Source organism: Crocodylus porosus, unplaced genomic scaffold (assembly GCF_001723895.1).
Source record: "Crocodylus porosus isolate Cpor-Errol unplaced genomic scaffold, CroPor_comp1, whole genome shotgun sequence".
Classification (NCBI taxonomy): domain Eukaryota; kingdom Metazoa; phylum Chordata; order Crocodylia; family Crocodylidae; genus Crocodylus; species Crocodylus porosus.
In genome coordinates this window covers 24446910-24458642 of record NW_017728909.1, presented here as the reverse complement: position 1 = coordinate 24458642, position 11733 = coordinate 24446910, and the positions used below count along the sequence as shown (strand labels likewise).

The window sequence follows — 11733 nt, the reverse complement described above, 5'->3', positions numbered from 1 at the left end:
CGGTGCTCTTTCCTGCCAAGGCAGGGGGTCGGACTAGATGATCTACCTAGGTCCCTTCCGACTCTAGCTACTATGAAACTATGAAACTACACAATGGGTGCATCTATACACAGATTTAATGTGGGAGCAGTTTGCTTATGAGTAAACTACTCATGAGTAAATGCTGGAGCAGATTTGCTGCTTATGGTAGCAAATTGCTCCTGCTTCTTGGGGCCTATAATGGGACACTGCTACTACTATGGGGCGCTCTAGACCCCCTTTGGGTGCTAACCCAGGGGCTGGCAGGGAGCATCAGGCCAGGAAACAGCTGTCTGGACTGGATGGATGATGGAGCTGAGCAGGGAACAGGATCCCCAGCCTCTTCCCCATCCAGCTCTGCAATCACAGACCTGGGCAAGGAACAGGCTCTCCAGCCCCTGCCAGAAAGAAGCTCCCAGTGCCAGCTCCGCAGCTGCAATGCCAGCAGTGGGGGATCCTTATCTCTCAGCCTGAGATCCCAGATGCTTAAATAAGGATGTCTCATCCCCCTGCTCCCTGATTGCAATGGCAAAGCGGGGGCTGGGAGAGAAGGATTTCCCAGCCCCCGCTCCCTGATTACAATCTTGGAGGGGGCAGACTTGGAGCTCTCTGCTGCTGAGGCAAGGGGACATAATCAGCAGGCAGCTCTTTGGGGCAGGGTACAATCTCCCACCCCCTGGTAGCCAGGTGATCAGGAGCAGATTTGCTCCCAGTCAGGCATCTACATAAGCACTACTGTGCAGTAAGTAATTGCAAGTAAATTTACTACTTGCATTTGCAGGTAGCAAATTTACTCATAATTAACGAGGTTTACTATGCAGTAAGCATGTGCACATGTAGACGCACATGCTTACCATGTAGTAAACTACACTACTGCGCAGGAGACATCCCAATAGGCTTTATTCTGGAGCTGTAAGTAACCCTTGCAGCCTCCATGTTTGTCTGACTAAGAGCTACTATGCAACAATCTAGTTGCTGCCTAAGGGACCATCTCCCAGTTCCCAACTCCCAGCCTTCTGTTATGAAGCCTTTTAAAATTATGACTTCTATCACTATAGGCATCTCAGAGGGTCTACACTGAACACTGCAGTATAGTGTAGAGACACCTGAGCTAGCAGGTGTATGAGCGGAATGAGGTAGTCGAAATACTAACAGCAGTCCAGCTATGGTAGCACTAGAACTCACTTGGGTATCTCCACACTATACTGCTCTGCATCTGAGGGGCCAGATCTGGTGGGCAAGGCCAGCAGCACAGAGCCAGATGTGGGGGTAGGTCCACAGGGACAGAGGTAGAGCAGCAGCAGTGCTGGCTCTGCGCCGCTGGCCTTGCCCACCCGGCACTCCATCCCCCAGTCATTCTTGATGGCAATCAAGAGGGATGTGGCTAATATATCATAAGATGTTAAGTGTTCTTATGATTTGGTCTCCACTGATTATTAAACTTGTGTAAAATAGTATTGTAGATTGGCCAGCCATAGCCTTAGGTATTAGACAGGAATTAAGTATACAAAAAGAATCCCTGTCCACACACTTGTTAACATTAGGGAAAATAGATGTTCCATTTACAGGTCCAAACTCTGTAATTTGGGATAATAACTTTTTCAAAGTATGGTTTCATAAAGTCATATTTCATTGACCTTTTACATACACATAAAGGACATGAAAATTAACGGTAAATACACCAATACAAACTGTGGCATCTGTGCAGTCTGGAGGCAATGACTTTGAATTCTGTGGTGCCATACATATTTACATTGTCAAACATGGTGTGCATTAAGGGAGAGCTTTTGCAGTGGATGAAATACAGCTTGAAAATGTTTTCCTACTTAATTGACTTTTGTAACAAGACAAAGTAGTTGAAAGAGTCTTCAGAAGATTATTAATTGGGAGGAATTTTCTGGAAGAATGGCTTGAAAACCATACTTGTTGCAATTATGTACCTTCTAAGCATTTCTGTGATTTTAAATTTAGCTGCCAGAACCTTTCCTAATGTAGATATTCTTGTGGAAATTTAACTGCTGCACAAAAAGGATTCCATGTTGTTTTCGGTTACGTTTAAAATTGTTAAAGCAGTATAACCTTGTGTTTTTAAGCTACAGTTATCCTCAGAAAGGTGAAGGTAGAGAAGAGGACATGTTTTTGCATGAAAACATCTCTTAAGAACGGGATTAATTTAAAGGAGAACTCCATCCCCTTTGATCAGATGTGTTGTAACAAAACAGAAGGTGGGGGAAGACTCTTCAGCTGCATCCAAACAAGCATGTACATAGAATCAATGAATCAGAAGGGACCTAGACAGATCATCGAGTCTGACACCCTGCCATGGGCAGGAAGGAGCACTGGGGGTTGCAGGGGTCATAAGACCCCAGCCAGGTGCCTATCCAATCTCCTCTTGAAGATTTCCAGGGAAGGTGAGAGCACCACCTCTCTGGGAAGCCTGTTCCAGGCCCTGGCCACCCTTACAGTGAAGTAGTTCTTCCTAATATCTAACCTAAACCTATCCTCCCTCAGCTTGTGGCCATTGTTCCTGGTGACTCCAAGGGGGGCCCTGGTGAACAGACTTTCCCTGAGTCCCTGCTGGTGGCCCCTGACAAGGTTGTAGGCAGCCACAAGATCCCCCCTCAGTCTCCTCTTGCGGAGACTGAAGAGATTCAGGTCCCTCAGCCTCTCCCCATAGGGCTGGCCACAGAGGCCCCCAACCATACAAGTGGCCTCCTCTGGACCCTCTCCAGGTCCTCCACGTCCCTCTTGAAGTGCGGCGCCCAGAACTGGACACAGTACTCCAGCTGTGGCATGACCAGCGCCGCATAGAGGGGGAGCAAGACCTCTCTGGACCTGTTAGTGATGCCCCTGTTGATGCAGGACAGGGTGCGGTTGGCACCTCATATTCATCCTGGAGTCAACCAGTTTGAGATGCCACAAGAGGCATGCTAGGAATCAAAAAAAATGTTCCCCACACTGCACATTTGCAGCGCAGACTCTACATTTTATACCTGGAAATCCAGGTATTTAAAAAAAAAAAAAAACCATGGGGAAAAAGGGCACAGGGCACAGTCGTGCAGCATGCCCTGGGGCAACTGGTGGTTGAATCCTCCAGAGAGATGCTTTGGCATCTGGCTAGAGTGTCTCTGTGGTGCTCCTGCAGCCGCAGCATGCTGTCTCTGTGTTGGGGCAAACAGGAGAGGGGTAAGGGTGCAGTGTGACCCAGACCAGGGCACCGTCCCTGGTAAGTGTGGGGGTGGAGGGGACTGTGTGGTTTCTGGGGGGATTGTGGGTGTGTGGGGGAGATGTGAGGTGTGTGTGTGTGTGGGGGCGGTTGTCAGTGGGTGTGGGGCTTCTGGCAGCATTTTGAGAAGGGTCTGTCATACACCTGTCCCCTCCACCCCATGTGGCACACCACCCCTGGCACTGGCAGCAGCAGCCAACCAGGCTATGCTCACTGCAGCACAGCCCCACAATGGCACAATGCGGTCTGACCCACAGTGTGTACATAGTGAACGGGCCTAGCCTGACCTGACCCGGCTCAGCCTGCCCCACTAGTGCAAGTGGTGGAAGGAGCCATCGTGGTCCTGTCCAAACACACACTAGCAGGCCAGGTCAGGCTGGGCCCGTTCACTATGTACAGACCACAGGTCAGGTGGTGCTGTGCCCTGCAGGGCTTTTCTGCAGCGGGCATGGTCCAGCTGCCAGTTCCGGGGGCTGCGTGACACGGGAGGCAGGATGGGTGTGGCACTCAAGCTCCTCCACAAATCCCACCCACAAACCCCCTCCACACCCCACATCCCCCCCATATCTCACACCCTATGCACCCAGGTGCCAGATAGGATGAGACCTGCTGGCAGGAGCTGTGGCTGCAGGGGCAGCTATCCCCACATCCTGGTTAGCGAAGAGGTCAAGGGGAACTTTGATTTTTCTATGATAAAAAAACCCAAAAGCAAACACCAAAGCATATAGATATTTAGAATTTATTTTATTATGATGATAGAGGCACTGGTAGGCTTTCAAAATGCTTTAAAATGGTAAATATATCAATAAAACATTGCCCAACTGATCTCTCTGTATATAGATAGATATCAGTACAGTGGTGTTTCATTTTAATTGTGGAAGAACACAGATTTTGGGGTATTTTAAAGAATGAAGTTGGGTTTTTTATCAGAGAACTTGCAATTTTTAAACAGGGAACACCAGGATTCCTGCTAGTGAGGCAAGTGGCATTACCCAGGCAGAGGAGCCTGCCCAGGGCTGGCACTGGGGAGTCAGCTGGAGGGTGAATAAGGTGGCTGACCACCTGGCCATGTGGGGCTATGCTCTGCCAGTTCAAAGTAGGCCACCATACTGGGAACATCTTCCAGGCGATAGCTGCCCAGATAGCAGGGTGGGGGCACACATGGCAGCAGTGCCTCATGAAGGCTGATTATGCAGCCATGGCCCACTGGCAGCTGGCCCAGAGGTGCAGACGGATCCCAGGTAGCCGCGTGGTCCCCATCCAGGTCTGGCAGGTTTGCAGACATGGGGCTGCAGGTCCAAGGGGGAGGATGCTGTCACAGGTGGCAGCAGGTCACAGCCAGGCATCAGCCCCCATTGCCAGACTGCTGCAGTGGGTGGAGTGTAAAGGGGTCACTCTAAGTCAGGGCTGCTGCAGCAGTCCAGCTGTCACAAAGAGCTAGTGTCCCCATATGCCAATTGGCTGGGCCTCGAAGCTCCTGAGAGTGAGTATCCCTGAGCTGCTTGCCAGGGTAGCTTTTTATACTGCCAGAGCCAGCACAGGTGCTGGCCTTAGCCTTTCGCTCACCCTGGCTACAGATCCGGGAGGAGTTGGGCAGGGTCACTTTGCCCCAAGTGGCACAACTCGCTCCACACCGAAGTGCATGTTCAGGCACATGTGCTGAGGCACAAATCTCCAGCACAAATTTGTGCCACTGCTATCTGAGTGGCTGCAAACGCACATGCCTGTATATGTACATCCATCCTTCTTTTGTATTCTAATGAATCTCTGAAGAATAGGCTGGAGTTGAATAACATTTCAGATATTATTTGGAAAAAAAAATCTAATGCATCAACATAACTGCAATTACCTAATATCAGCATATAAACTTAACTAATTTGAATGCAGTGCTGCTTGAGGGAATTGTAGTTCAAGATAATCACTTTTCTGTTCTAAAAAATGCATGAATGGAAAGAGGTAGCTAGTCCAGACTGCTACCCAAGTTCATACTTCTAGGCAGGTGGTTTAATATTTCAGCTGCTGGGTCTGAATGTAGATCTATGGTTTTAGTTCAACCTGAAAGAAGCCATTTTTCCTACTCAAGTTCAGCATTTTGTTGAGAGTGCAGAATAACGAAAATGATTAGGGGCCTGGGAAGCAAGATTTATGAGGAAAGACTGAAAGAAACAGGGCTATTTAGCCTGGAGAAGAGAAGCTTGAGGGGGGGATTTGATAATCATCTTCAAATACCTGAAAGGCAATTCTCTGTGGCCAAAGGGGACAGGACTAGAAGCTGTGGATTCAAAATTCAGAAGGGAAACTTTAGGCTGGAGATTAGGAAGAACTTTCTGCCCACGAGGGTGGTCAAGCATTGGGACAGGTTACCTGGAGAAACTTTGGAATCTCCATCCTTGGAAGTTTTCAAGAGCATATTAGACAGATACTTGGGTGGGATCATTTAGTCAGAAGCAATCCTGCCTGTTTTGTCCAATCACACAGCAAGTCTGTGGCTTTCTAGAACCTGTGTCTGTCCACTGTAGTAATGTGTTTTGAGATCTCAGACCCAGAACTGGTTTTTAATGGGTCATTTTCTATTACCTTGTCTAGTGTAGTTTGAAGTATCCCATGTGAGGGGGTTTGCACCACTTCACTTTGGACATTCTTCTAGAGTTTAATGCATTTCTCAGGCAAGAAGTTTTATATAACAATCTATCAAGCTAAATTTCTCCTTTCTTAATTTCACCCCTTTACTTCCAACCTACATTGTCATGACAGAGGAATTTGGAGGAGATGATGGGGGACAGGAACGTTGCTTGATGAATCTTGGGCATCTCATTTAAGAGACTGTAGTCAAGTAACCTTAAAATTGCTAAACTGATACCTGCTGGTTGCTGGCAAGAAACAATGATGTGTATACGGCTTAATGAGCCTTACTTATTTCTTATGCTCAAGTAAAAGCTGTATCAGTTAAAAAATAAACTAATTTAATCAGTTTTATACTAAAAGACCACACATTTCTTTTCTATCACATTGCTCTCATCCACTTCAATGTCAACAAAATTGAAAATAAATGCTGACCTGCACACATTGCCTAAGCGTTTAACTTCAATTGGACTATTCAGTTTCATAAAACTAAGGGGCAAAGGCCTGTTCCAGCTTAATTCAATGGGATTTTTGTTATGGGAGTTTAATTGCCCTTGGATCAAGCCCTAAAAGAACATCCCTATAAGAAAAATAAATATACTGGAAATGTATGGAAAAGCTTTTACATTATGGCTTCATATTTGTCCTTTTCATTCTCATTAACCACTGGTTAAATATGAACTATATTTTATAGGTTGCATTCATGGCTTCCATGGCAACTCACTTCAGTAATCAGAACAGTGGGATAATCTTCAGTAGTGTTGAAACCAATGTTGGAAATTTCTTTGATGTTATGACTGGTAGATTTGGTGCTCCAGTCAATGGTGAGTATTTACAAGGCAAAGTAGTGTAGATCGACTCTGGAGTGTTTTATTAGTCAGATAGGAAGTAGATGTTGAAGGAACAAATTTAAATATTCTGTCGTAAGTGAAAGGGGGTTTTGCTATTGACTTCAATAGAGGTAAGATTTAGCTCTAAATTTGATTAAATTCTTGACTTACCCCAGGTTGGAAAAATTCTGTGTTAGAGTTGAGGAAATGATACACAGTCATTGTTCAGTACAGTAAGACTGACTATTATTAGTCAGTGTTAATTTAAATTAGAGATGAGTTTTTAAAATAGGATTTTTGAGTTCATAAAAGATGAAAGCATGGTCTCTTTACAGACCCAGGTCTTCAACTTATCTACAGAACACCTGCAGCCTAGATGGTGACAGTATGCAATTCAGTACAAAGTTTTGTCAGGGTAGCTCAGTCCTGAGCTAGAAGGACAACTTGTAAGGACAAATAGGTCATTTGACTTTTCATGTTATTTATATTGGGTGCGTCTACACATGCCCGGGACTGTGCATTTGGTACTGTGCAGTCCCAGAGGTGCACTGTTATTTTTAGATGCTATGTTGCTGTAGTGACAAGCTATGGTAATGTAGTGTTGGCATCACGGTTTGTGCCTATTGACACTACATCACCATAGAGATAAGCTACGTTGCCATACCTCATTGCTATGGTGATGTAGCGTCTTGCGTAGATGCACCCACCAAGGCCTTGCTACATACCCAAGTTACACTGCCTTAGCTGTACAGATATAGTCAAAATAGTATGAGCCCTGTAGTGTGGAAGCAATTATAATGGTGGAAAAAGTACTGGTACTGCTGTCACTTGTTTCTGTACAGAAGAAAGAATAAGCTATATTGCTATAAGGCACTTTTTCATCTGTGCAATTGCATCCTCAGTAGGAGAAGCAGAACTACTGGTTGTTCTGTAAAAATCTACACACCCTAACTGCAAGATATATTAGCACAAGGTCAAGGTCCAGATTCAACTTCAGATTTAGGTGGGTGAATAGCACTTGCTCAGCTAACTTTAGCAGTGTCAGCGGCAGTTTTGGACGCTTACCCAGATTCTAGACTCTGTTCCCCTGAGTGTACATATCAGTCATGAACAAATGGAGGTGGTGGCAACCAGCCCCTGCACCATTTAGTTCAGTAGCTTGGTGGCTAGGGCTGTTTCTCAGAGAGTGGGAGACCAGGTTTAATTCCCCCTCACCTCATCCTACTTACAGCTCCTTTTTCTCAGCAAAGCATCCTCACCTTCAGGCAGCCTTTGTGGACTTGCCCATGACATTGTCAAGATCATCCTCCACCTTTCCTTTAGGGGTTGGCTGGAGAGGGACGGAAGACCCAGTCATTTTCAAATACTTATTTATTCAGAGTTTCATATCACTAATTTCCTGGGCTGTCTGTAGAATAAGACCCAGTCAAATCCTGGCCTCCCTAGGACTGAATAAGAACTAACCACTGACTTCACTGAGACCAGCTTTGGGCCTAATTTAATTAATTTTCTAATCAACAAATGCAAATTTGTGGCAAATAGTCTACTACATGCCAGCGTCAAACTCAGAAACATGTTATGTTTGTTAACTTTTTTTCAGGAGTATATTTCTTCACCTTCACTATGATGAAACATGAAGATGTGGAGGAAGTGTATGTGTACCTAATGCATAATGGTAACACAGTTTTCAGCTTATATAGGTGAGCTGAAATTCATGTGATCTTCATCACAATGCAGAAATCTACATACATAGCCAGTCTTACTTCCTCATGGATTTCATCCTTCCAAGGTTCCTTTAAAACGAGTAGAAATATTTACCACCCTATATTGACAGATCTGTATCATTACTAGATCCTTGTATTCAATCTTGGTCATAATTTCCTCAAAATTGTCAAAAGGGGTATGTGTTTTAATTTGGGGTTGGGATCTAATGGTAACTAACTGATATATTTTTGAAAAAGCAATATTAATTTCCAGTGTATTTTAAAATGAGTGATTTACAAAAACATCCATATCAACTAACTGACAGTCCTATTGCATGCTACAAGACAGCTGGTTATGTTAAAGGAAGCTGTTCTTTTTTAAACTACATTACTATAGGTAAGTAAGAAGCCTAAGTGCTTTATTTAATGTCACCAAAAGAATACATCTTAACTAAAGAGAGTTTGTATCATGAGTAGCATAGTGAACATAAACTGGAATAGGAAATATTTGACCATATTTAAAGAAAGATATTGAACCAAGTCACATGGTTAAAAATCTGTAGGTAGCTGGGTACCTGCAGAAATTATCCTCTTCTATTATTTGTGTAATGCTGATGATGGACTTGGAGCCATGCTGTACACAAAGTAAAGCTCCTCTCCCCAAAGATTTGCAGGCACACGAAAATACAGAATATAATGAGAAATCCAGAGCTGGGAATGAATTAGCAAGTCATGGTGCCAAAGGAAAAAAATCATACATAACCATCCAGAACTTCAAAAGACCATGAAATAAAGCAGTTAAATTTGGGCAAAATGGGACTAGTAAGCCATGTAAGATTGTAATTTACTGCTATGATGTTCAAGCAAGGCAAATGAGTCAGCAGCTTGTTGGGGGATGCTCTGTTCATGCAACATGCATTCTTGGAGTGATATTCTTTTTGTTCTGATTCTTGCTTGATCATTGTTGATAAAGGCAAAACTGACCTGGTTGTGAAATGTTCCTCCTCAGCTACGAATCAAAAGGAAAATCTGACACATCGGGGAACAGCGCGGTGCTAAAACTTGCCAAGGGAGATGAAGTGTGGCTGCGTATGGGGAACGGAGCGCTACATGGAGATCATCAGCGCTTCTCCACTTTTGCTGGGTTTCTTCTTTTTGAAACAAAGTAAAAACAGAAGTCCATTTTGATGCAGCTCCTTTATTCATGTGGTATTCTTTCTGGTCTATGGAATGACGTTACATATTAAGAGCAAGGAAGGCTTGTTTGGATGCAGTACATTGGTATTTGTGTATTGGGGATGCATTGAACACATCGGGCAGGTGACACAGATACAGATTCTCATGACGTACATTGCCACCTTGGTTGCACCTAATTAATGAGTATGCCTTGCTACTCCCCGCTTATTCCAAAGCAATTGAAAAAAGTTTTTAAAGATATTATTTAGAGAGAGATTTGGGAAACTTGACCCAGAGTTTTGTCTAGATAGATTTTTGTCAAATCTGTTAGGAACTTTACAATTGATTAATGGCCCCTTATTCATCTAGTTTGTTTTATGCTTTCATTTAGGCTTGCACCATAGGAGCTGGCTCTGGCTAAACTACAAGGAGACTCAGCTTCAGAAGAGAGTGGATTTAAAGGAATCAGTTTATACTGGACTAGAAAAAGCTTTGCAGAAACAAAAAAAAATGTGAAAAGTAAAGGTGGCAGGGATTCAGGTGTCTTGCACCATCCTCTTTTACATTTTGAAGATGAGTTTGGTGACTTTAATATAGTTTTCATGTACATATTCACCCCTTCAAAAAAAAAAGTGTTAGGTTTTCTCAGTTTGAGAAATCCAAAGATGAGTTTCTTTTGCCTGAGTTATGCAGGTCATATGGTTCTTTCTGGTCTACAAATTGTGAAAACTGTCCTGACAATGCTACATATCAGGACAGAGACCTACCCAGTATTACCGGAGATATCTGAAATGTTCAAACAGCACAACAAGCTAGAGGACAGGTACTCTGTGGAGCTTGGAGCTCTTTTTTAAAAGAATGACCTTACAATATTTTTCGCACAGTCTCTCCTGGAAGTGTTGTTTCTAGGAGACGGTTAGCACATCTACATGTGCATTAATGCACCATAATAACTTATACTAACTTAACACGCTGTAATTGGCACTACTGCTCAGTAGCGCTGGCGCACGTCTTTTACACGATGCTAATGCACAGTAGACTAATTCTACTGCGCATTAACCCATTAGCACAGCTTTTGCCATGATGCGCTAATGTGCAGTAGAATTAGTCTACTGTGCTTTTAGCATCTCATGTAGATACGCCCAGTATTTCAGAAATGGCTTTACAATATGGTATGCCAGCAACTACAATGCATACAAAATATACAATATATAGCTGATAAACCAAAATGTTACTGGTTCAGGTGATCTGTATCTACAAACCTGGTTTTGGCCATTGTATTTTTGTTATTCAGCTGTCTTCATAAGCAGTAGCGCCTGTCCTCCATTTTTAACTTTGTTACCTTAAGTCCTATCTTGTCTATGTTCTGGTGTTTTAAAAATTAATTTACAGGTTCCAAACAGGCTAAAGGACTCTTAACAGTCTTTAACACAAGGGCCTTTCTGCATATTACAGCCTTCCCCATACAAAGCTTTCCCTGTGTAAATTTTATCTTATGTTTTTTTTATGCAGGATAGTGATTACCATTGACAGTATCACTCACTAATGATTTTAGAGTCTAACTTTTGAATGTGTGTGTCCTTTTATTCATTCCTAGTCTGTGTTAATCTTTTTTTTTAGGGAAAAATGTGTTAATACTTGACCAATAAGATTGCTATGCTTTTTAGTTTTTACTTCAACCACTGATAAATATGGATGTTAATTAATTGTCATTTAATAACATTAGGTTTTATTTATATAGTGTTGTACCAAAAAATTTCATAATCTAAGACCTTGTTATTTTCATAAGCATTTTAGCAACAATTTGGGATGCCTTAAAATTGCTCTGTCACAAGCTGGCAGAGGGTAGATTCAGGCTAGACACCAGGAGGCGCTACTTCATGGTCAGGGCGGCTAGGGTCTGGAACCAACTTCCAAGAGAAGTGGTGCTGGCTCCTACCCTGGGGGTCTTTAAGACAAGGCTAGACAATCACCTTGCTGGGGTCGTTTGACCCCAGTACTCTTTCCTGCCATGGCAGGGGGTCGGACTTGATGATCTGCTCAGGTCCCTTCCAACCCTACTAACTATGAAACTATGAAAATTAGAAAAGAAATCACATTAGGAAATCCCACTGGTGTTGCTGTTTTGAAATGAGTCCACCTAGTGCATGTGACACAT

At 43.5% G+C, this 11733-nt stretch overlaps 1 protein-coding gene across 1 annotated transcript in view; it reads left to right on the top strand.

The window, feature by feature from the left end:
- The window catches only part of C1QTNF3 (C1q and tumor necrosis factor related protein 3), a 30785-nt gene extending 20233 nt beyond the window's left edge, over positions 1–10552 (top strand). Inside the window, exons 4-7 of the mRNA XM_019531931.1 lie at positions 6561–6690; positions 8297–8396; positions 9409–9605; positions 9967–10552. Of these exons, the coding sequence (XP_019387476.1) occupies positions 6561–6690; positions 8297–8396; positions 9409–9568 (390 nt within the window). The 3' untranslated portion in view covers positions 9569–9605; positions 9967–10552. The remainder of the gene's footprint in view (positions 1–6560; positions 6691–8296; positions 8397–9408; positions 9606–9966) is intronic.
- Positions 10553–11733: the final 1181 nt, after the last annotated feature.